General features: G+C 39.0%; 1 protein-coding gene across 1 annotated transcript in view; it reads right to left on the reverse strand.

The window, feature by feature from the left end:
- LOC124776613 (serine/threonine-protein phosphatase 6 regulatory ankyrin repeat subunit B-like) overlaps positions 1–27069 on the reverse strand; it is a 379233-nt gene that overhangs the window by 146352 nt on the left and 205812 nt on the right. The window contains exon 11 of the mRNA XM_047251691.1: positions 4303–4404. Coding sequence (XP_047107647.1) covers positions 4303–4404 — 102 coding nt within the window. The remainder of the gene's footprint in view (positions 1–4302; positions 4405–27069) is intronic.

A 27069-nucleotide genomic window follows, 5' to 3' on the forward strand; every position in this document is an offset into this window, starting at 1 on the left:
TTTGTCAAAGAATAAGAAAAGAGAAATTGAAAATAAAGTAAGTTTGCATTACTATTCAAACAGGGGTTGTGTTATAGTACCTTCTATGATTTTCTGTCTTCACATGTTACAAGCAGTTACATTCCTTACAATAAATTTCATGCAAGTATGTAAAGTATTAATAACATTTTAAAGCAGTAAGTGGAGGCTCTACATTCCCTGGTTAGGTCATAAAGCTGCATGTCTACTTTTGTAAAGGAGTTATGAATATATACTGTAGCTATCAGAGTTTTATTATTTAATTTTTGGTCCAATAACACAGCATGCATTAATACCTTGACTTTTTTTATGTATATTGTATAGTCCACATTTGACATAGTGGTGTAAGCATTGTATGATGTAACTACCACAGCCAGGTTTTATGTATCTGAGGATGGCATTACAACATACTGCTGAAGCTAGTAATCCAGTAATTATGTTAACACAATGATCTCAACAAATAAATTGGTTTTCAAAAGAAGACTACAATACAAAATTATAGATTGCCTCCAGCAGTGAATGATCATGTCAGGTAGCCATAACATATTAAAATATGAGAGAAAAGAGACAGCAGCTCCAGAACAGAAAAAATATGAAAACATGTGGGTGATTCAAACAGAAAGTGCAGAAAAAACATAAAAAAAGGAAAGGAAAAAAGATTGGATGAATCTAGAAGAGAACTGGAAAATTTTCAATATTTTAGCCTTGGAAGAAAGCATGTTGAATAATGAACACTTAAGGTTATAGTAAGATGCTCTGTCTTACAGGTTATAAGACTCATTTACAGAAGCAGCAGAAAACTTCTAAAAAAACTTAGTTATATCTGTCCCCCTGTTCTATTGAGATTTGAAAACCTGAGAGCTTAAAGCTGGATGACAGTGTAACATGCGAGACAGAGATTACTACTAAACCATCATGCACGAGTTAATAAAATTGAGAAAGCTAAGTGCATTGTATGTTACAGAGGAGGGAGGGGGATGTGAAAAATAGACCAGATCAGAAAATGAAAGATGTAGAAAACTAAAATGGAGTGTAGGAAGGAGTAGTTATTGTGTAGAAATGGTGAGACCAAAAGAATTAACATAAATTAGTACAGATGGGTGGTAAGAACTGAGGACATGTAGCACCATCTCCCACCTGGGAGTTGTGAGAAACTGGTGTCTGCGGGGAAAATCCAGATAGTGTGTGCGGTGAAACAGTCGCCAATGTCATTACTGTCATGTTCTATAGCATGCTCTGCAACCCACAGAACAAAGACGTCCTCCTATGTCAAAGATACCAACCATTTTATAGATCATCTGAAATCTGTGCCCACCCCATTACCATCACACACCTTGCTTGTCATCATTGATGCCACCTCCCCTCTGTACCAGCATCCCCCACATACATGGTCTTCAGCTGCTGAACATTTCCACAGTAGACGCCCACCTGATTCAAACCTATGAGATCCTTCCTGCTCTCCTTAATCAACTTTATATTTACCAACAATTACTTCACCTTTTAGGGGCAGACATACAAACAGATCAGGGGTATGGCCATGGGAACCAGAATGGCTCCTTCCTATGCCAACCTTTTCATGCATTGCTTGAAGGAAGCTTTCCTGGGATCCATAACCCTTCATCCCCTGGTTTGGTTTAGATACATTGATGACATCTTTCCATGTGGACTCAAGCTGAGGGTGACTTTTTAAAATTCCTGGGATCTCTAAATACCTTCTTCCAATTTAATTTCACATGGTCCTATTCTTAATCCCATGCCACTTTCCTTGATTTTGACCTCATCTTCACTGAAGGTGATGTTGACCTCATCTTCACCGAAGGTGATGTTGATCTCATCTACACCAAAGGCCAGCTACACAGTTCTGTGCACATTATTCTTAATAACAAACAACAGTACTTCTATTCTGACAGTTGCCATCCTTTTCTGGTCAAACATTCCCTCCCATACAGCCTTGGCATTTGAGACAAACATATTTATTCAGATGCAGACTCTTTACAGCAATACACCGCCACTCTCATCTCAGCCTTCACTGGACCTAATCATCCCAATAGCCTAGTACAAAAGCAGATGTTTTGGGCCACCACATCCAATCCTGGTACTGCTAATACCACAAAAAATAAAAAATAAAAAACATTCAGAGCACACCACTTGTCACACAGTACTATCCTGGTCTAGAATGTATTAATCAGCTACTTTGACAAGGCCATGACATCCTAAACTCACGCCCTGAAATGAGATTTATTCTGTCTGAGATATTGCCTACAATACCTAGAATAGCTTTTTATCGCCCTCCCAATCTCTGCAATATCATTGTAAGACCCTATGCTTCTTCTGAACCCATCTCCCTATCCTATGGTTCCTACTACTGTGCCCCCCCCCCCCCCCTGCAAGACTTGCCCTATGAACCCTCCTGCCACCACCTATTCCAGCCCTGTAACTAACACAACATATTCTATCAAAGGCAGAGCCACCTGTGAAATGACACATCATATACCAGCTGTTATGAAAACACTGTTCAGCACTTTACATAGGCATGACTACCACCTAATTATCAGTCAGGATGAATGAGCATGCTGTACAACATGAGTCATGACCTTGGTGCCTGTTTCAGCACACTCACCATCTGGATTCTTCCCCCAGGCACCAGTTTCTCACAACTATGCTGGTGGGGAATGGAAGTACAACATGTCCTTGACCTGACCTTAATTAATGTTAATTCCTTGTATCTCAGCACTTCTTCACAGTACTCATTTCTTCACTCCATTTTAGTTTTCTGAATCTTGCTTTTTCTGACCTGTCTACTTTTCACCATCCCTTCCCACCTCTGTGGGAATGCACTTAGCTTTTACTCTTACTGACATTTTTATGGTATTTTAGTAGTAATCTTTGTCTTGCATATTACCCTGTCTTCCACTTTTAAGCTCTCAGGTTTTGAAATCTTGACTGGTGCAATCTCCAACAATCAGTCTTCCCTTTTCATCCTGTCCAGTAAGTCTCCCCCGACCCAGGGTTCTGGATAACTTTTCTGAACTGTAACCCTTCCCCTAAACCTCTGCAGTCCTTTTCTTTCACCCCACTTCCTTCCCCTTACACTCTTCTGCCAGAAGAAGGAGCCACTGGCTCCAAAAGCTGGTACAAGCTAAACCATTTTGTGTGCGCGTTCTCCTGCCGCTGCTTGTTGAGTAGATTTTTGTATCCATTCATTTACATTATATTGTCAATAATTATTTATTTTTGTTAAAATATTTACACAGAAAGACTACTAAAAAAGCCTTTGGGCTAGGTCTTCTCCTGAAACATACACACACACACACACACACACACACACACACACACACATTCATGCAAACACAGCACACACACACATGACCACTGTCTTTGGCTCCCGAAGCCAGTGTGTGTGTGTGTGTGTGTGTGTGTGTGTGTGTGTGTGTGTGTGAGAGAGAGAGAGAGAGAGAGATAGAGAGAGAGAGAGAGAGAGAGAGCTGTATTTTCATGAATGTGTGTGTGTGTGTGTGTGTGTGTGCATGTGTGTGTGCGTGTGTGTGTGTGTGTGTGTGTGTGTGTGTGTGTGTGTGTGTGTGTGTGCAAGTTTTTGGGGAGTAGCAAACTACCCTTTTCATAATATTGTTGTTATTTCAACCTGGATTGTGCATTGTTTGGTTTTGTCTTCAAAGAAAGGTATCTCAGAAACAATAATTCCATCAACTTAAAAAAGGACATGTTTCTGCTTGTCATGTCATTGCACACAGATGTAAATAACAGCCTACACAACTGTTATATTTCATAGCCAAAGATGACTTCAACTGTCCAAAATTAGGAATAGTTTTGATGTTATAAGAACACTTATTGATTAAAAATGGTAATCACTGACAAATCACAGCCAAGAGAAATACAGACAGGCTAGATTATGGGAAAATCAGCAATGAAATGAAAGCAACAGACACATTAGCTATAGTCAATAATTGATGCTTCATATCCTCATATCATCTTTTGATATTATTTCTTTCATGGAAGGATGTGTAAGACTTTCTGTGTAACAGAAGAATAATTTGATTGCCTCCGAGTGTTTCCATTCTCTACCATGTAATGGAATACCTCGTTATGAATGCCAGCAATTATGGTACTTTTTATTTATGTCTGCATCTGATAGTATTTCCAGGTAGACATTTATTTCATTGTTGTTCAAATGTGTTTTAAGTGTAGATATTTAACAGATTCCATTCTCGTATCTGATGTAATTAATCAATTTATCACATTTTTTCTATTATGTATTTACAGTACCCTGACATCTGCACGTCTATCTGATAGTGTGTGGAGCGATGATACTCCACAATCATCTACAATATTTGGATCAGCACCAGCATCCAGCAGCATTTCCAGCACCTGAAACATAAATAAACACAGATAAATAATATGACCATTCATGCAAACTGAATTATGTTCGCTACACAATGTTTAAAGCTTATAAATTCAAATATAGATGAACAAGTAGATTCTTCTGGTCATAAAACCATCTTCAGCTTGCAAATTATGATTTATTAGCCTCACAATGCACATAATTTAAATCATCTGATTCAGGTAAAGGAGAAACATCAAAAATTTTGTAGTAGAACTTGAACAATTAAAAACTAATGGAAAGAACAGAATCCTAATAATTATAGTTCCATTTTTTCATCTCCCATGTATTCTTCTACCTAACAGTGGCATTTCTTCTGCATAATCTGCTGCAGTCTACTTTTGAGAATATCTCGCTTCATATGAAGTATGTTTTGCCTCTTAATTTATAATATACTTTAACCTTCAGATCTTGTGGATTCTGTATGTAGAATTTCAATTTGTCTGTGGGAAACATAAAATTATCTTTCTTTTTCATGTTGTTTGTGTGGCTCCTGAAATAATTCTTGTTTGCTGTGTAAGAAGATGATAATTTCATAAATGTATAGGGAGGGAATAGTTAGGATTTGTGGTTTCCAAAATAACAAACAGCAAGATTCTTTTTGCTGTGCTAATCATTTCTAAATTTTATAAAAAATCAGCTTTGGTGAATGTTGGGGTGAACATTCTTGATGAGGAAAGTGTAACATAAATGTTTGACATATAAACAGAATTTTCTATACCCCTTTGGCAAAAATGTTTGTAATTTCGAAGTCCACCTCAGCGTTTTGATATTCTAATATGTTACTGCAGACTATGGACAAATCTGTTCAGTAAGAAAAACACATACTATCATTATATCATGATAATGCACAACAATGAGTACTGCTCTACATTAAAAGTAATGGGAAGAGGTAATGCTTGCAAACACAGTTGATAAGTAAGAGTTAACTTTGTTATATCAAAGCAGACTTACAAAATCTGATTTAAAAGTTTTTCACAATTTTTTTACTGCCACAGCACAATAAATAGGGGGCATTTTACAAGCACTTCTTAAAAATTACTTGATTATTGGGATTTGTAGACATTATATGCATAATGGTGCTTCCTGTTGAAACATTCAAGCGGTGTCCTGGAGACATTTTCGCTGGTGGCTCTGAAGTCCAACAGGCAGCTTGGCATCCACAAGCGAGGCAAATATGAGTCGCTCCAGCAGGAGGGTTAGTCATAAGCTTATGTCTGCATGATTGTTTTGCAGCTAAGTCATTTAGCCATACTTGGTTATGCATCTTGCTTCCATGTGCAGTCAGTTTTCTCCATTTGCTGCGATCATCAGCGAGGTGCTCCCACTTGTCACTGTCAATATTAAATGCACACATATCATGCTTGATGCAATCGCTAAAGCATAGTGGAGGTCTTCCATGAAGTATCTTTGCTCCTGCTTTTTCACTGAGTAATGTGCACCAGAGCAGACAGGAGTGCTCCATATGATGCAGATGTCTTAACCACCACAGGCAACGTTGCTTGAGCATGGCAGTGATACTCTGTTGTTTTGCAGTTTTCAGAGCCATATCATTTGCCATATGAACATCCAAGTCTCAGCTCCATACAGGAAAAAACTCAGCACACATAATGGTACACAAGTACTTTCGTTGACAATGTAAGATGTTTGTTGTCCCATGCTTGTGTGCGAAACTTTCCGAAAGCAATGACAGCCTTTCCTATTCTTGCATTTATCTCGTCATCCGGGGAGAGAGCTTCTGTCAGATAGCAGAATTTGTCGACTACCTTCAGCAAGGAGCCATCCAGTTTCATGTCAGTTACATCAATGTATCCCTGTGCCATGACAACCGTCTTCTTTACGTTTATAGACATGGAGAGGAGGTTGCATGCAGTAGAGAATTCATCCACAAGCTCATGCAGATCATCTTGAGTATGTGCTACAAATGTAGCATCGTCAGCAAATAAAAGGCTATTTATAAGCAAGTCTTCTTGGAAGCACTTGGATCTGGGTAGAGAAATGATGTAGAGCTTCCCATCAACTCTGGTATACAGATGAATGCCCAGGTTAGTTTCACCAAAAGTGAGTGCTGACAAAAAATATTGAACAGAGTGGGAGCCAATATGCAGCTTTGACGAACCCCTCTTTTCACAGCAAACAAGTCAGATGTGATTCTGACAAAGACCACAGCAACTTCCATATCTCCATGAAAAGCCTTGATCATCTTTAGGAGCTTTGGAGAACATCTTGGTCATCAAGATGGCGGCTAGTGTTAAAGTAAATCATGTATCTCCGCGAAAACAAGTAAAATTCGGTGGAAAAAAGAAATCGTGTATGAGTTGTAAGGACGAGATATCAAAGCTAAATGAACGTATAAAAAGTCTACAATTCATAATCGGTACTCTAAAACAGGATATAAAAGAACTTCAATCGGGAAAATACGGGAAGCAAGAAGACACGCTCCACAGGAAAATGGGAATCAGTGACTGAAGAAAACTCTATCCAGGAAGATAAATCTCAAAGAAGCAGTGTAACTTTAATACAACAAAACAGTGTGCAAAAATCGAATGTAGTAAATCATGGAATACAGCCATCTCAAGAAAAACTGTTGCAAGGAACTGAAAGTAAACAAAAACGTGTGCAAACAAACAACTCTAGCATGGTAGCAGAAAAGCATGTAAACAGATCAAACTTTCCTCGAAATCGCAAACCTCCAAACATACTGGTAGTGAAAAGTAAACTGTCAAATTCTCAAAGAAAGTTATTGACTGATTCTAATATCGTGTGCAAAAACAGATTAAGTGTGCTATCAGAAAAAACGAACAGACAAAGTGAAGCAAATAGAACCAAAAACAACAAACGAAAACAGTCAACATAAAAAACAAGATGCTGGCATTATTTATTTATTTTCTGATAGTCATGGAAAAGGACTGGCACAGATCATGAACGAAAAACTAATAAATGAAAGTGTTATTGGATTTGTGAAGCCAGGTGCTCCACTGTGAGATTGACACACACAGTAACCATGGAAGTTGTAACTCTTGCATTATTTTAGCTGGCGCAAACAATGTCTACAAGAACAAGGCAAAATTCGCTTTGCGAACTTTAAGGGAAACATTGGCAAAAGTTATGGATATGAAAGTGTTCATAATAAGCATCCCTATCAGACATGACCTCATCAAAACATCGTGTGTGAATGCAGAAATCGAAGCAACTAACCGAAAGTTCGAGAAAATATGCAAGCTCTTCAGCAATGTGACAGATATTAATGCAGACAGTCAAAAAAGAGAAGATTTCACTACCCATGGTTTCTATAGGAACATGAAAGGGAAAGTAGCACTGTGCGATGCAATCATGGAACAATTAAACCGAAATCAACCAGGCTTAGTGCAGCCTCCAATTGTAGCAGCAGCAGCAATGGAATCACCAATTTCAAATGAAGAGCATATTACTCCAATGACTTCAGGAAGTGTTGAAGTGGAAAGAAGAGGATCCCCATCTACCCTAGTTGCAGTTCCTCAAATTACAACTCCAAAAATTACAGCAGAAACGCCATCACACTACAAGTCAACTCGTCCAACACGAAACAGGAAAGAACCACAACGTTTTTTATGGCAAGTGATTCCAGAGAAATGTTGATTTCATCTTCTAAAACATCACTCTGGGAAGAAAACTTCAATTGTAAAAGTGTTAAAAATGATATGTCATGTGCAGCTGTCAAACATAAGGTAGGCCTAAACAACCTAGTAAATAAGTCATCGTCGAAATTTATGCTCCTGCACCAAAATGTACAATGCTTATCAAATAAAGTTAGTGAGATAGAAATACTGTTATCAGATGAACTAAAAGAAGTGTCAGTTATATGTGTTAGTGAGCACTGGTTATCAGAAAATATGTTACATCACACAAGGATAGAGGGCTTTACCCTTTCATCTTTTTTTTGCAGGTAAACCTCCATGCATGGAGGAACATGCATATATGTTAGAGAGGATGTCAAATACGATAATTTAAAGTTCGCTAACCAGCTAGGGGAAGAGCAAAACTTTGAAATTTCTGCTACACAACTGACAAATTTAAATATAATTGTTATTTGCATATATAGAAGCCCAGATGGAAATGTAACTACTTTCATTGAAAATCTTGAGAAGTCACTTAACAGTATAAAAATAGTTAGTAAAACAACCATCATATGTGGTGACTTTAATATAGATTTCAACAAGAACTCAAAAGACAGATTAAACCTTGAGGCCTTATTAAAAACCTACAATATACATACAACTACCAAATCCCCCACCAGAGTCACCAAATCGTCAAGCAGTGCTATAGATCAGATACTAATAAATACAGATAAATATTTATACAAATCTGGAAATATGAATACAGGTTTCAGTGATCATTATGCACAGTTTATTGAATTCCTAGTAGAGACTGCAGGAAATACTGAACAACAAATGACAAGAAGAGGTAGAAATTTTAGCAAGCACAACCTAGAACACTTCAGGCACTTACTAAAAAAAGAAACATGGAATGATATAGACAACTATGAGGACACATGTAAAAAGTTTGACATGTTCATGGAAATATTCTTCCATTATTTCAATATTTCTTTTCCAGTTAAAAACCAAACATTAAAAACTAGAAAAAGAAATGTTACATGGTTGACAAAAGGCATTAAAATATCATGTGCTGAAAAGAGGAGACTTTATGAAATCTCAAAAACACAAAATGTTACAGAAGAATTTCTGGTGTATTTCAAGAATTATAAGAGAGTGCTTCACAAAGTCATAAAAGAAGCTAAAAAAACAACAAATGATTACCATATAAAAATGAAAGCCATGTGGAAGATAGTCAGAGAACAAGTAGGAAATGAGACCTCCCAAAATGTAAATCTCCAGGTAAATCAAGATGGCAAAAAAATTACAAATCCAGAAGAAGTAGCCAATGGTTTTAATACATACTTTGCAAATATTAGTGAAAAATTACTCTCTGGCATAAAATCTTCAAATAAAAATCCTGCTACAACACCATCAAATCAAAATAGAAACTGCAACTCCCTATTTCTTACTCCAACCAACCCTAAGGAAATTATACTATCAATTAGAGAGTTAAAAACAAAATTTTCAACAGGTGTGGATGAGATTCCAGATTATGTCTTTAAAAATGTGGGTGACCTCATTGCAATACCATTAGCTCACATTTTCAACAGCTCATTAACAAATGGAGTCTTTCCTTCCTGCTTAAAGACAGTGAAACTGAAACCACTGTTCAAAAAGGGTAAGAAAGAAGACATAGCCAATTATAGACCTATTGCCTTGCTATCTACACTTCCGAAAATACTAGAAAAAAATTTTCATAAGAGGTTGCTAGATTTTCTAGAAAAGTGCAAAATATTATCCACAACCCAACATGGCTTCCGGAAAGGCCGATCAACAGAAACAGCAATATATGAATTTCTGGGTGAAGTACTTGAAAAAATTGATAGTGGACAAAAAGTAACTGGCATATGTCTTGATCTGTCTAAGGCTTTCGACATCATAGACCACACCCTATTGCTGCAGAAGCTTGAAAGAATTGGTATCAGAGGTATGCCTAACAACTGGCTTAGATCATACCTTACTGACCGCAAGCAAGGAGTAGAAATACATTTTCACAAAGAAAATAAATCAACATGACACTATTCTGATTATAAAGCAGTAAAATATGGAGTACCGCAGGGCTCGGTACTGGGCCCCATCCTATTTTTGATATATATAAATGACCTAACATCAACCAACCAGTACCATAGCACTATCCAGTTTGCAGATGACACAATCATATTATTCAGTGGGGAGACTGCAGAGATACTACAGACAAGACTGTCTGAGGCATTAACAAATGTTGTAAACTGGTTCAACCAAAACAAACTAATAATTAGTAAAAGTAAAACAGTAGCATTAAATTTTCATAATGTCAAGAGAAACACTGAAGAGGATATAAGAATTCAGATGTCAGACACAGATATTGCAAGTGTGCCTAATACAAAATTTCTGGGGGTCTGGCTACAGGATAATTGTAGATGGGAAACTCACATTGGCAACATATTAAAGAAGCTAAGTACCCTGTGTTATTTAATGAGAGTGCTAGAAAACTGCTGTCATAAGGACTGTCTAATGACAGTTTACTATTCTAATATACATTCTGCCCTAAAATATGGGATCACTTTCTGGGGTAACTGGCCATCCTGCCTAAAACTCTTCAGGATGCAAAAAAGAATAGTGAGAATCATGGCTGGAATAAAAAGGAACAAACCATGTAGACCATTATTTAAAAGGATGGGGATTCTTCCCCTTCCATGTATTTTCCTATTTGAAAGTGCAATGTTTATAAAGAAATATACAATAACAAATCCTAGTATCCTCCCCAAAAATGAAAATGTTCATCATCATAATACAAGACAGAAAACTGACTTTCATGTACTCATACAAAAACCAGTTTGTGCCAAAAAGGAACATTACACCATGGAAAAATTATCTACAATAAATTGCCAAGAGAAATTAAAGTAAAGACTGATGTAAAAAATTTTAAAGCAGCATTAAAAGAATATCTGTTGACACATTGCTTTTATAGCATGGAAGAGTTCCTCCAAAAACCTTGAGAGTCTACGTGATGATTATGCAAATACTGTAACCATTAATACTGTCCTATAAATACATTCAGATGTAATTCTCAAGTTTATAATAGGGTTCAAGTATAAGTTGTATACCGACTTGCCCAGTATATGAAGTAAAATTCTGTGAATGTAATTCTCTAGTGTACATGTCAATTCATAGTGTAGAAGAGTTCCTCAAAAATCCTTAGAGCTTAAGTGAGGATCATGCAAATACTGTAATCATTAATATTGGCTTATACATGTATTCAGTTGTAAACTTCAAGTTTCTAATGTGGTTTAATTATAACTTACACATTGACTTGCCCAGTATATTAAGTGCTGTAAAATTTTGTGAACATAATTTTCTAGTTTCTAAAGTGTTTTAATTGTAAGATATACTTTGACCTGTCCAATATCTGATGTGCTGTACTGTACATGTAAGATTTACTGGACCAATAAATACAATACAATACAATACCCTATCTTCAAAAATACTGCATACAGTCCTTCTCTGTTAACTGTGTCGAAAGCCTTGTTTAGTTTGATAAAGGCAATGAACAGAGGGGCTTTTCCTGAATTTGCTAGAGTGTGAAGATCATATTAACTGTAGATCATTGGGGATGAAACCCACATTGTTCATCAGGGTATATGCACTCGGCAAGCTTCTAAGTCTGCCCAACAACACACGGGCAAATGTTTTTCCAGGTATCCTCAGAAATGAGATTGCACAGTGATAGTAGTAATCGCCGTGATCACCTTTGCCTTTGAATAAAGTATTAATATTGGCACCATGCATGTCTTGCAGCACAGTACCCTCAGCCCAACATTTCAGTAAGAGGTTGAAAAGCAGTGGAAAAACTGGCACAAGTTTTACAATTTTTATGGAGATGTTGTCTTTGCCAGGGCACTTCCCACATTTGAGCTGTACAATTGCTCTTTGAAGCTCCTCTATAGTAGGCGTGGCATCCAAGTCATGATAAGGTGTCATCTGAGGAATTTCATCCATTGCATTTGGACTAATGTTGATGGGATGTGAATAGAGGCTGAAGTAATGTTCTACCCAATGGTGTAATTGGCAATACGTACAATTTTTATAAGTAATAAGTTAGCGTATTTGAGATAAATACTGGTAGCTGCCACAAACTATGAGACAGTAACAATAATTTCATCATTTTCCAAAGGTGCTATCTTGAAGACCATCAGTAACTTAAAATGAGTGTAGATAACAATATTCAAAATGAAGCAGTTGCTAAGAACATCATCAGTAATTGCTGATAAACTTCTATGAACTAATTATCTTATTCAAAATACATACAATGCAGTAAAACTACCAGAAAAACTGCAAACAGTTGGTGCCTACTTATTTATATTCTACTGCTTAAGTACTATGACCATCTTAGTTTCTATTGGTATCAAACGAAAATTCAACTGAGAAAATTAATAACTTATTAGACAGGATTTCTGTCTACTATTTACCTTCAGGAAGCAAAATATGTAGTACTACCAATAGACATAGAAGTAGGAAAGAGAATTTTCCAGCTTTCGGAATGAATAGTTCCTTCCCTGATGAAGAAGCTAATAGTACTGAAACCTGGGAGGGGTCTTACTTCTATATGGTTTTTTGCTGTAAGAAAAGTGGCTCATTTACAGTAAGAATTATCATTTATCATGTAACCAACAGGAACAATCAATCCATGAATCCAGACAATTAGATAATTTTCAGAAGGAATAACTAAACCATATATTTTTAGTTTTGCTATGAATTTATGGAGTGTCTCAATTTATTACTTTACTAGCTGGCAAACTTGGCATTGCCCAGGTATTCATTTTTTCCATTTTTCTAGTAGAAGCCAAAACAAAAAATGAACTGTGTTTGTAGTGTAATATCCCAGCCAGACTCTGTATGCTGGGCACAATTGCTTCACATGTCTACAATACGATTTTGTAAATGTTTCTATAGAAATGTATATTTACCATATGAAAGCTCTGGCAGGTCGATAGAAACACAAACAGACACATACATACACACAAAATTCAAGCTTTCGCAACAAACTGTTGCCTCATCAGGAAAGAGGGAAGGAGAGGGAAAGACGAAAGGAAGTGAGTTTTAAGGGAGAGGGTAAGGAGTCATTCCAATCCCAGGAGCGGAAAGACTTACCTTAGGGGGAAAAAGGGACGGGTATACACTCGCACACACACACATATCCATCCACACATATACAGACACAAGCAGACATATTTAAAGACCAAATAAATATATCTTTCCCGCGTGGAATGTTTCCCTCTATTATATTTCTATAGAAATGCCTATTCATACCTCTAAAGATTGCTTTTGTTTTCACCTACAGCCATTTGCACTTCGCAGTTGAAAACTGTCAAGAGTGCAGGCAGGTGTCAGGGATTCCCTTAAGTTGACTCAACTGTAGAAGTGTCTTACTGGTGTTATAACTTCAAGTTGAACAAATATATTTTAAGGAAGACGCAATACATGAAAGCCACAGATCAAGTAAACAGAGTCAGACGTGTGTACACTTCAACAGTCAAATCATAACTGAGTCCGAGTCTAGCGGCCGCTGGCTGGCTGGCCACTTAGGTGACGCTGCTGCTGCATGACTGGCAGACAACGCCGCAGGTAGAGGACGCGCGTAACTGCACGGCAGCAATTTGAAAGATCAGCGAGTCACAACACTTTTCCCCCCTTTGAAGTTTTTTCACAGGTCTTGATGAAGGTGGCCTGTAGATTGCTAATGTCCATAGGTGTTGTTTGACTGGCTGTGAAGTCTTGAGGAGGAGGCTTCCCGGAAGTGTCCCCGATGATAACGGGTCGAGATGACAGGAGACATGGGGTTCGAATCTGCTGGGGCCCCGTGCACCAATCTGCCCATTGCAGCAAGTCCAGTTTTTATAACAGGAGACATGGGTGATGTAGCTGCGTCTGTAGGAGAAGGAGACGAGTAGAGTTGCTCCGACAGATGATGGTCATCTGGTTCCTGCATGGGCATGTCTCCTGGAGGCGTCAGTTCTTGTGCTGGCACAGATATAATGGTGAGAGGACTGCATTGTGAGTAATGAGAGATTCCAGTATCCTGAGCCAAAGGTAGTGTAGCGGCATCCGGAACAGGTGTTGCCGGCACACGAGGCCAAAGCTGGTCCGAATGACGCACTGCAAAACCCATGTCCATCTGGATTTCATACAGGCATTGCCCACGGTGTCATAAGATGCGGCCAGGACTCCATTTTGGCCACCTGCCATATCCCCGTACCCATACAAGGTCATCGGTGTTGAACCGGCAAAGCGAAGGCACCCGCGGCCATGAGGTGGAAGGCCACAGAAGATGAAGTAGCGTGTGGGGCTGTTGGCCATGAAAGAGCTCAGCCGGGCTGTGGTCGCCCATGGGGGTGAAAAGGTAAGAAGCCAGAAATTGGAGAAGCACATCATCAGCAGCAGAAGAAGTCAGGAGTTTCGTCATTTGAGCCTTAAATGTGCGGACCAGTCGTTCAGCCTCACCGTTTGACTGTGGATGGAACAGAGGGGCCGTGACATGCATGACGCCGTGACAGGCACAAAAATCCACAAAATCAGAAGAGGCAAATTGTGGACCATTATCAGTAACAAGAGTAGAGGGAAGGCCTTCCAAAGAGAAAATGCGAGCTAGAGCATTGGTGGTTCCCGCAGTGGTAGGCGACGTGCAATGGACAATGAAAGGAAAGTCAGAGTAGGCGTCAATAACAAGAAGCCAATAAGTACCTAAAAAAGGTCCCACAAAGTCAGCATGAATATACTCCCAGGGCTTCTCAGGCGAAGGCCATGGAGACAAAGATGACTTCAGGGTGGCGGCCTGTGATGCACAAGGGCTGCGGGCAGCGACCATGTGTGCGATTTCAGAGTCGATGCCGGGCCAGTACACATGACGGCACGCCAGAGATTTGTGCGAGAGACACCCCAGTGCCCTTGGTGAAGGAGGCGCAAGACCAAAGAATGCAAAGATGCAGGTACCACAAACACGCAGGGAAGCATTTTCGGTGGGAAGGAGGATAACACCATCCCTAGCCGTGAGGCAGTAACGCAAAGCGTAGTAGTTCCGCAACGGATCAGAAGTCTTAGCAGACAGACGATCTGGCCAACCCTTCTGAATACAACGTAAAACCTGGGAGAGGGTAGGATCAGAACCTGTGGCAGCCGCCAGCCGGTCCCCGGTGATGGGGAACCCGTCCACAATCTGCTGCTCATTAACATCCAGGTGGAAACACATAAGTTTGTCCCTATCGAATGCCAGATCAGGACCCATGGGAAGGCAAGACAGTGCATCAACATTCACATATTGAGCCATCGGCCGGAAATGAATCTCATAATTGAAATGAGACAATTAAAGAGCCCAGCGCTGGAGGCGGTGTGCAGCCTTGTCGGGAAGTGACGTTGATGGATGAAACAAGGAAACAAGTGGTTTGTGAACCGTAACAAGATGAAATTTGGATCCATAAAGAAAACACCAAACTTATGAAGAGCATAAATAATGGACAAAGTTTCTTTTTCAATTTTAGAATACTTTTGTTGGGCATCCGTGAGCATTTTGGAGGCATAAGCAATGGGTTGTTCAGAACCGTCAGAAAAACGGTGCGCAAGGACTGCACTGACCCCGTATTGAGAGGCGTCCATGGCAAGATCAAGATGTTGGCCAGGTCGATAAGTAGCCAGGCACTGGGCCTGTTTCAGCACAGTCTTCAATTTCTGGAGCCGCATCGCATGACGCGGACCAGTGAAAAGGCACATTTTTATGCAACAGGCGATGCAACGGCTGAGCCACCAAAGGAGCAGATGGTAAAAACTTGTGATAGTATACTATTTTCCTCAAGAAGGCCTGCAGTTCCTTAACAGATGTAGGGCAAGGAAGGGCATCGATCGCAGTGACAGTTTGCTGAACCAGACAAATACCATCCCAAGAGAGTTGAAACCCCAAGTACGTGATAGATGCCTGGAAAAATTTTGATTTCTGAAGATTACACTTAAGACCGGCAGTCTGTAAGACATGAAAAAGTGTGCGCAGATTTTGAAGATGTTCATCAGTGGTGGAGCCAGTGACAACAATGTCGTCCTGGTAATTTATACACCCGGGGACAGTGAGCAATAATTGTTCCAAGAATCGCTGAAAGAGAGCAGGGGTGCTGGCAACCCCGAATGGCAATTGTTGGTATTGACAGAGGCCGAAAAGCGTGTTAAGGACCAGAAACTGCTGGGAAGCAGCGCCGAGAGGAAGTCAATGATAAGCATCTGACAGGTCAAGTTTAAAAAAATACTGGCCTCCAGCAAGTTTAGCGAACAATTCTTCAGGTTGAGGCATAGGGTAAGTGTCGATAAGGCATTGAGCATTTACAGTGGCTTTGAAATTGCCACAGAGACAAATATCACCATCTGGCTTAGCAATCACAACGACAGGAGAGGACCACTCACTGGAAGTGACAGGAAGCAAGACCCCTGATGCAGTGAGACGATCCAGCTCCCAGTTGACCTGATCACGAAGGGCCACAGGAATGGGCCAAGCCCGAAAAAATTCAGGCCGAGCAGTGGGTTTGAGTGTGATATGAGCCTCAAAGTCATTTGCATGGCCTAACCCAGGAGAAAAAAGGGACAAAAATGTCGTTGACAAGGAATCCAATTGAGTAGAAGGAATAGTATCAGAGACGATATTGACAGCGTCATCTATGGAGAACCCAAAAACGCGAAAGGTTTCGAAACCAAAAAGATTCTCCACGTTACTATGGTCGACCACAAATATGGGAACAGTGCGAACGACAGATTTGTAAGATACCTCAGCATCAAATTGTCCCAAGAGAGAAATCTTCTTTTTATTGTAAGTCTGTAACTGCCTAGTGACAGGTGACAGGATTGGAGAAGCCAACTGAAGATACGTCTGAGAATTGATGATAGTGGCAGCAAAACCAGTATCCACCTGAATGTAAACATCTCGACCAAGTATTTGGACAGTGAGGAATAACTTCCCTGAAAGGGAGGAAGTACAATTGACAGACAATATAGCATCAGAATCAGCGTCATGTTCATGAACATCATGTATATGGGCGGATTTGCAAATGGATGACACATGACCCTTTTTTTGCATTTGTGAAACACGGCCCAACGTTGTGGACAATCTTCTTGTGAATGTTTCGTAAAACACCATGGACATGAAGGAAGTTGCTGTGGATTTTGCTGCAGTTTCTTAGAGGTTTGTTTACGGTTAGGCCGACACTGCGCTTGGGAGCATACTGCAGCCACACCATCCGGCGGGGACACGCCACACGCTTCGTCAACATCGCACAGAGGTTGTATTTCCCCAACATCACCCCATGCCTCTATTTGCGCTCCATCAGCGCGAGAAATTTCAAAAGACTGAGCGATGGATAGGACTTCATCTAGAGTCGGATTTGCGAACCGAAGGGCATGTTGCGTAACTTCTTTGTCGGGCGCCGATCGGATAATAGCATCCCATACCATGGAATCAGCGTAGGATTCTTCGTGAACTTCAGTAACAAATTGACACTTTCTACTGAGGCCGTGAAGTTCATCAGCCCACGTGCGATAGGATTGATTCGGTTGTTTTTGACAACGATAAAAGGCAACACGAGAGGCTACGATATGCATTTGCTTTTGAAAATAGATGGACAGAAGTGAGCACATTTCAGCAAAGGACAAAGACACAGGATCTTTTGAAGGAGCCAATTGTAACAACAACTGATAGATTTGAGGTGAAATCCATGAAAGGAACAGAGACTTACATGTTTGTTCGTCCGCGACATGAAATGCTAAGAAGTGCTGTCGAAGACATTTTTCGTAATCAGACCAGTCTTCTGCCGTCTCATCGTAAGGAGGAAAATGGGGTAGAGACAACAACGAGAGATGCCCCGCATTTGATGACATGACGAAATCACGAATCGCATTTGTGAGAAGCGTTTGCTGTTCTATAAGACCTTGCAATAGTTGCTCTAATGTAGCCGTGGAAACATGTGGGTCAATGATGGAAAAGAAAAATCACTACCTCGTTGCCAATTGTTATAACTTCAAGTTGAACAAATATATTTCAAGGAAGATGCAATACATGGAAGTCACAGATCAAGTAAACAGAGTAAGACGTGTGTATACTTCAACAGTCAAATCATAACTGAGTCCGAGTCTAGTGGCCGCTGGCTGGCTGGCCGGTTAGGTGGTGCTGCTGCTGCATGTCTGGCAGACAGCACCATATGCAGAGGAATTCGTAACTGCACGGCGGCACTTTGAAAGATTGGCGAGTCACAATAACTAGTAAAGAATAAATATATTAAAACTTCATGCATCTCAGTGTTTATGATGCTATATCTCTTGAACTATGTGTCATACAATGATATGTTTACACAAGCACATTTAGCAGCATATGTGGACACTGTCTGCAATTTGTGTTGCACACAGAGTTAGTAGCAAAGAAGTAATAAATTTAAACGTCATGCACAATGTGGCAGTTTTTCAGGTATCTCAGTGTTTATGACGTCATATTGCCTGAACTATATGTGGTACCATGATAAAATTTTGTAGGTGCATTCACTGGTATATGTGGTTACTGTCTGCAAAATGTATTGCAAATAGAGTTAGTAGAACAGAAGTAATAAATTTAAATATCATGCATGATGCACCAGTTTTCACACATCTCACAAATTATAATGTTGTATCTCCCCAACTATGATAGGTAGATGGTTCTTACTCAACAGGGTTTCTTGCATGACAGTAAGGAATATGTCTACCAAGTTTGGTTGAAATATGTCTAGTGGTTTAAGAGGAGATGTGGGACATACATGCAAATGCACAAGCGCGCGCGCGCGCCCACACACACACACACACACACACACACACACACACACACACACACACACACACACATACATTTTATAATATGTATGGGCGTCGCTTGAGAGATTGCTGAAGATCTTTGCACCAGTGTATAGAACTCTGTATAGACCTTATACAAGGAAGCAAGTTCTACATGAAAATTATTTTCTCAGTTTTATTGCATTTGTGGAAACCATTATTCAAATGAAACTGATTTTAATTTTAAAAATGTGCATATGGTATGATTTTGCCATGAGTGCTCTTTCAAGGAGTACAACAACCTGGTGCACGTCTTTTTTATTTGTTGACACTTTGGTAACTTGCATGTGGGCCATTCCGTGCCAAGTGGTCTAATATCGAAAAATGTTCCCACATGACCATCATGTATTTTGATGAAATTTTGTATGAAGATTCACACATGTTCTCAATGAACACTGGTAAAGTTTCAGTTTCAGAAATTCAATACTTTCGGAGATACAATCACTTGTTTAAGACCATAGCACAGCTTTCTATAGTGCGTCCTTGAATTTTCAGCAACTTTGAGATGAGATATCTGTGTAAGCATTTGTATGAAAGAAACAAAACGTGGCCATCTTATACAACTTTTAGAGCTCTTTCAAGTAAAATATTAAGAAAAGGATTTCTGAGCAATTTTCATATAGATAATTTGAAGCAAAGTTGGGCAAAAAAATAGCTGTTTAAAAAAATGCGAACTTTAGTTTTTTTATATCTCCAAAAGTAATTGTGGGATGTACATGAAATTTTGCACACCATAACTCACCAACACAAGGTCTTATATTATAAAATTTCATTCTCCTATTGCTTTCCATTATTTCACAAATCTAGGGTTAAGTTGCGATTTTTCAAAAAGTGCTAAAAATGGTGATTTTTAGTCAAATTTTTCAAAAAAGTGTTTCCTCCAAACTCTTCTAAACTATGGTCATTAGAAAGAGCATAGTCTAAACTATCTAGAAAAGTGCATTTGGTTTTGAAATGCAAGCACATAAGGCCCTAAAAAGTAGCATCATCAAAAAGGTGCACTGGAAGTTTGAACACATTTTTCTGGTACTCAAATTAGTGCCTTGATAATTGAAATAAGAAGATCTGGTAAATAGGCAATGAGACTGTCAGAAAAACTTGAAAACTATGAGAAGTAGCCCTTCTGCTTTTATCGTAAGTGCTCATCTGCATAAAACTCTTCTCATTTGTAAAAAAATAAGAATAAAAGATATAAAAAGAATTCAATGAATAACAGCTTCATATTTTTTGTACTTCTCAAAATTGTAAATACTTACAAGTGGAAAATGAAGACCTAATTTTTGGATTCAATTGTATAAAACATTTTTCCAAAAAAGAATCGGTTTGCTTGAATCATGCATCAAGTGATGTAAATTTTCCAATAAATATTGCAGAGATTTTAATACCTATGTGTTGTAACCTGTGAATTTTTGTCTTAAAGTTATTAGGGAAACATGTGAAATTGGTTGGTTAAACATCTAAGAGTTTTAATTTTGTATTTAATCACACTTAAATGTAGCCTACTACCTTGGTAAATACATAACCACTAGTTTCACAGAGAAAATTCACAAGATTCACTGTTTATAGAAAATATAATGGCAACAATTACTTTAACAATCAGACTGTTTCATTATTGTGAGCCTTGTTTGAACAATCAATATTTCAGTGGTGTGTTTGCAGCATAGTGAGTGGGTTCTCTTGACTGAGTGTGGCTTGTTAAGTGATTCCTAAGACCATCAAAGTTTGTAATCTAATTTACAAAAAATTGTTTTGATTGTGTCTTTTATAGCATATATCTCTTATTAGATTTTTTCATTGGTATTATACATTGTGTATAATTTCATTCAGTAGCAACTTGTCTGAAATTTAAGCAGATTATAATTTGCACTTAGAGGCCAAATACATTATTTAGTTACTGATTAGAGATGGATGCAGAAGGGAGCAGCATACCTTCCTGCTCAATTGGGCAAGGACATAGTGGAACAAAGTGTCATGTCACTTTCTTTCGCAAAAAAGTAGCTTTAAAATGGTTTGCGGATTTTAGTGATGAGGAAAAAGAGTTGTTGGTCCGAAATTCTGAAGCAAAGCTGGCCAACACCTCTCAAGGTTGCCTACACCATGAAGCCCTGTTTTGGCACAATATGAGAGGTTACAAAAAAAATGCTTCAATCCCTTTGTGAAGGTGAATCATAATGTTAAGGCAGGAATTCACACTCTTGATACAGAAACAGCTAATAAGGCTTCTGATATGTTGAAGAAGCAGCTTGTTAATAACATAAAGCCAGATCAGAAAATTTGTACGGCTTGCAGGACTACCTTAAATAAACACTTGGATGAAACTTTATCAGCCTCATCATCACATTCTGATGAGGACTTTACACCAAGAAGAATTAAATAGTAGCTTATTGTCTATTGGTATTTCACCCCTGAAGAGAACAGTAAGCTACAGAGATAAGCCCCAATATGTGAAGAAGAAAATTTGAAAGGCTCAAAATGTGATTAAAAACAGAATTGTAAATGCAATGGGAGTAGACCGACAAATTGAAGATGCTAGTGAAATTAAGGAATGTGGAAACTGTGCCGACTATGCACATTTGCTGACTGAACTGAAAGCCAAGAAGCAGAATGCAATTCATAAAGAACAGATGCAAATTTTAACCTTGGCACCTGTAAGTTGGACAGTCAAACAAACAGCAGCTCAGTTCAGTGTGTCCGAAAGAATGGTGAAGAATGCTTGGAAGCTTAAGACAGATAATGGCATTCTGGCACTTCCTGAAAACAGGCAAAGCAGGAAATTACCAGCAGAAGTTGCTAGTAGAGTGCGAAATTTTTTTGAAGATGATGAGTATAGTAGGGTGTGCCCTGGAAAAAAAGCTAGTATTTCAGTTAGACTTTTAGATAGAAAGACATATATGCAGAAAAGATTGTTACTTTGCAATTTACGGGAAATGTATGTTATCTATAAGAATATAAATGGTCCAGAAATAGGGTTCTCAAAGTTTTGTGAACTTAGACCCAAATGGTGTAACAGTAGGATCAGCTAGAACGCATGCAGTTTGCGTCTGTGCAATTCACCAAAATGTTAAGCTTATGCTTAGCAGAGCTGGTATACGTGAAAATTATAAGGAGATTCTCTGCAAGGCAGTTTGCAGTTTGAACTCTAAACAGTGCATGCTACATCGCTGTGAAAGTTGTCCTGGGCCCGAAGCTATAGCATCTGAAATTGCTAGCTATTTCCTAGATCATGAGCCACAGGAAGTTATTGTGTTTAAGCAATGGATAAATACCGAGCGGGCCACACTGGTCACGAAGCAAATGGTAGTGGATGAATTTATTGAAGATGTAAAAAATAAAATATGGAGTCTGTCATGCCATCATTACATTGCCAAGCATCAAAGCTTGCATCTTAAAGGCCTTAAATGTCATCTGAAAGATGAAGAGCTTGTTGTCCTAATGGATTTTGCAGAAAATTATTCTTTTATCATTCAGGATGCAGTGCAAGGCTTCCACTGGGACAATAGTCAAGCAACAATTCATCCATTTGTTATCTACTTTCGTCAAAATGAGAAAGTAGAATCTTTTAAGTTTTTTATCAAGGAGCTCATCAAATATATGAAAGCATGGTTTGCACAGATATCCCACATTCATTATTTCAATGATGGCTTCAGTGCTCAATATAAAAATTTCAAGAATTTCCGAAATTTGTGCTATCATAAGAGTGATTTTGGAATGACAGTCGAATGGAATTTTTTTGCTGCTAGTCACGGGAAATCACTTTGTGATGGGATTGGAGGTACAACAAAGCGGTTAGTAGCAAGAGCAAGCTTGCAACGGCCACTTAATGGACAAATTCTTACTCCCCTAGATCTGTTTCACTTCTGCTCTGAAAGCATTACTGGAATTAAATTTGTTTTCGTCAGTAAAGATGAAATTGAAAAAATATTGTCACAAGAAGAGAGGTTTAAACTTGGATAAACTGTAGCAAGCACTAGAGAAAATCATCACTTTTTACCTATTGATGAAACAACAATTCAGGTCAGCAGAGTTTCAAATGATATTTCATCTTATCTAGCTAAAATGGGTCACAGTAATGAAGGAGTCATATTAATGTCTGCTCTCCAACCAGGACAATATGTTGCATGCATCTATGAAAACATGTGGTGGATTGGGAATATCTGTGAGACCTCCACATAGCAAAGGGATGCATTAATAAACTTTATGCACCCACATGGTACACCAAATTCATTTTATTGGCCACCAAGAAGTGACAAGTGCTGGGTTCCAGAACACCATATTATTGAAGTTATTCTAGCTCCATCAGTAAATTTGTCTGGCCGGCAATACACCATTCCTCTTGATATTCATCAGAAAATTAATGTAGCATATCAAAAATTGAAATAGGTTAGAGGAAACAATCTAAGGAACCCAAGAGTGCCTTCTAATTTTACACAGGGCACTTAAATAATTTTACTATCAGGCTTGGGAACCTGTGTAAAGAAACCCTTATCAGGCTTGGGATCCTGTGATAAAGAAATCCACCCGTGGCTGTTGATGCTAAACTATCGGGCGTGGCCCCTATGGCAATGGGAATGCTGGTTTTCTCAGGTGAAATGAAACTAGCAGTGGTTAAGCCACCATGGACCATAGCAACTCATTTATACACTTCTTTTCCATCAGTAAGCTGGTGTTGTTCATTAAACAGCAACTAATAATTAGATGATTATGCAAATAAATTTTACGATTTACATTCATTCTTAATAATAATTTTGTGTGTGTGTGTGTGTGTGTGTGTGTGTGTGTGTGTGTGTGTGTGTGTGTGTGTGTGTGTGTGTGTGTGTGTGCAAGAGAGAGAGAGAGAGAGACAGAGAGAGAGAGAGAGAGAGAGAGAGAGAGAGAGAGAGAGAGAGAGAGAGAGAGAGAGAGAGAGAGAGAGAGAGAGAGGGGGGGGGGGGGGGGGTGACAATTAAGAAATAACATTGTTTCTATTTTTATTCTTTTGCTATTTGGACTTAAGCTACGTCCTATTCATCAGGACTTCTTATTTCACTTATCCCAGACATTAATAAACATGTATAAGGCAAAATAAAAGATTTCAGGTATAATTTGAGTGCCAGAAAAATGTGTTCAAACTTCCAGTGCACCTTTTTGATGATGCTACTTTTTAGGGCCTTATATGCTTGCATTGCAAAACCAAATCCACTTTTCTAGATAGTTTAGACTATGCTCTTTCTAATGACCATAGTTTAGAAGAGTTTGGAGGAAACACTTTTTTGAAAAATTTGACTAAAAATCACCATTTTTAGCACTTCTTGAAAAATTGTCAACTTTACCCTAGATTTGTGAAATAATGGAAAGCAATAGGAGAATGAAATTTTATAATATAAGACCTTGTGTTGGTTAGTTATGGTGTGCAAAATTTCATGTACATCCCACAATTACTTTTGGAGATATAAAAAAACTAAAGTTCGCATTTTTTTAAACAGCTATTTTTTTGCCCAACTTTGCTTCAAATTATCTATATGAAAATTGCTCAGAAATCCTTTTCTTAATATTTTACTTTAAAGAGCTCTAAAGGTTGTATAAGATGACCAAGTTTTGTTTCTTCCATGCAAATACTTACAGAGATATCTCATCTCAAAGTTGCTGAAAATTCAAGGACGCACTATAGAAAGCTGTGCTATGGTCTTAAACAGGTGACTGTATCTCCGAAAGTATTGAATTTCTGAAACTGAAACTTTACCAGTATTCATTGAGAACATGTGTGAATGTTCATACAAAATTTCATCAAAATCCTTGGGGGTCATGTGGGAGCGTCTAGACCACTTGGCATGGAATGACCCATGTCAATAATGATGAAATGATGATAAGGACAACACAACAGCCAGTTTTTGAGCAGAGAAAATCTCTGACCTGACTGGGAATCAAATTCAGCCCCTGCATTCAATTCAGTCATGCTGATCACTGTAATGGAGCTTGCCTCCTAGGAATTCTTGTATATCAGTTGTCAATTTCATAAAATTTTTTGCCAGATTTGGGTTAATTTTCACACTACTGTTCTGATAATATATTTTTATTTTCCATATTGATTCATTTTGCAATCTTGATCTTGAACTATAAAAATTAGCTGTCACAAGTGTCAACTTAAATGATCCAGTAACTACTTTACAGCAAAGATAATATTTTTATGATTTTTATGTTTCAGTTTTCATAAAACAAAATTTTTGTTTCTATTTATGTTTTTTCAATTTTATTATCAACAATAAAGTAAATATTGTAAAAAAGACAGGATGCTGCTATTTTTCAGTCAGAAAGAATTTGCAATCTTTTTCAGGAATTCTTTAGCCACATAAATTTTCATGTAAATAATTATTCCTAGAAAACATTATGTAAATTATATCTGAAAAGCAGTTTCATTTAAGAGACTTACTAATTTGAACCAAATCCTGTTCCATAAGGTACTAGAAACTATGTTCATAATATATAATGTAATTTTGGCACCAAGCATATCAGATAGCATCAGAGGTGGATTTTATTATTGGTAATAAATACTCTAATCCAGAATGATAGTTTCACTCTGCAGTGGAGTGTGTGCTGATATGAAACTTCCTGGCAGATTAAAACTGTGTGCCGGACTGAGACTCGGACTCGGGACCTTTACCTTTCATGGGCAAGTGCTCTGCTCTACCAACTGAGCTACCCAAGGATAACTCCTGCCACCGTTGGATAAGCAGCTGCCAGCAGAAAGTCGTATACTCCTAGCTCACTTATTTGTTACATAGTTTAATTCTTAATCTCTTTGCATGTTTTTGGTACTTGCATTGTTTAATTCATAAATTTCGGGCATATTATAGTATTTGAGAGTTGTAGCATCGCATTTAAGTACCTGAATAGTGTAAATTAGCATAGTTGTCTGTCTTCTGTTTTTGTTTTGAACGGCCAGTGTCGGTTGGTCAGAGCCAGTGTGCTCCCTGCCGCCGTTAGATAAGCAGCTGCCAGCAGAAAGTCGTATACTCCTAGCTCACTTATTTGTTGCATAGTTTAATTCTTAATTTCTTTGCGTGTTTTTGGTACTTGCATTGTTTAATTCATAAATTTTGGACGTATTATAGTATTTGAGAGTTGTAGCATCGCGTTTTAGTACCTGAATAGTGTAAAATCACGTAGTCTCCTTCCGCCGCCGAGCTGTGTGCCAGCAGTGCGCAAGTAGCAGCATTACTGCATTTACTAGGCAATCTTGTATTTTAATAACCGTTTAAATTTTGTGTCGATTTGTTTGTGCTCTCTGTAGATTAGTTCAGACGTTCTATGCACAGCAGTTTTTAGCATGGATAGGTACTGCAACTGCTGTGTTCGGATGCAGGCTGAGTTGGCATCCCTTCACTCCCAGCTTCAGGCAGTGTTGGCTTCGGTCACACAGCTTGAGGCTGTTGCCAATGGGCATCACTGTGGGGGTCCGGATGGGGGTTTGTCGGGGACGGCCAGCTCGTCCCACGCATCCCCCGATTGGACTACGACTGTGGCTGCCCGGGATACTGTTCACATTGAGGCTGATCCCTCATCTGTGGTAGAGTGGGAGGTCGTCTCGAGGTGTGGCAGGGGGTGAAAGACATTCTGGAGGGCTGAACGGAAGGCCTCTAAAGTTTGTCTGACGAACCGGTTTCAGGCTCTGTCTCAGGCTGATACTGATCTTCGGCCGGAAATGGCTGCTTGTCCTGTTCCAGAGGTTGCCCCTCAGTCTGCAAGATCCGGGCGGTCGCAGAGGGTGGGCTTACTGGTAGTTGGGAGCTCCAGTGTCAGGCATGTAATGGGGCACCTTAGGGATATAGCAGCAAGAGAGGGGAAGAAAACCAATGTGCACACTGTGTGCATACCGGGGGGAGTCATTCCAGATGTGGAAAGGGTCCTTCCGGATGCCATGAAGGGTACAGGGTGCACCCATCTGCAGGCGGTCGCTCGTGTCGGCACCAATGATGTGTGTCGCTATGGATCGGAGGAAATCCTCTCTGGCTTCCGGCAGCTATCTGATTTGGTGAAGACTGCCAGTCTCGCTAGCGGGATGAAAGCAGAGCTCACCATCTGCAGCATCGTCGACAGGACTGACAGCAGACCTTTGGTACAGAGCCGAGTGGAGGGTCTGAATCAGAGGCTGAGACGATTCTGCGACCACGTGGGCTG

This window comes from Schistocerca piceifrons, chromosome 1 (assembly GCF_021461385.2).
Source record: "Schistocerca piceifrons isolate TAMUIC-IGC-003096 chromosome 1, iqSchPice1.1, whole genome shotgun sequence".
Lineage (NCBI taxonomy): Eukaryota > Metazoa > Arthropoda > Insecta > Orthoptera > Acrididae > Schistocerca > Schistocerca piceifrons.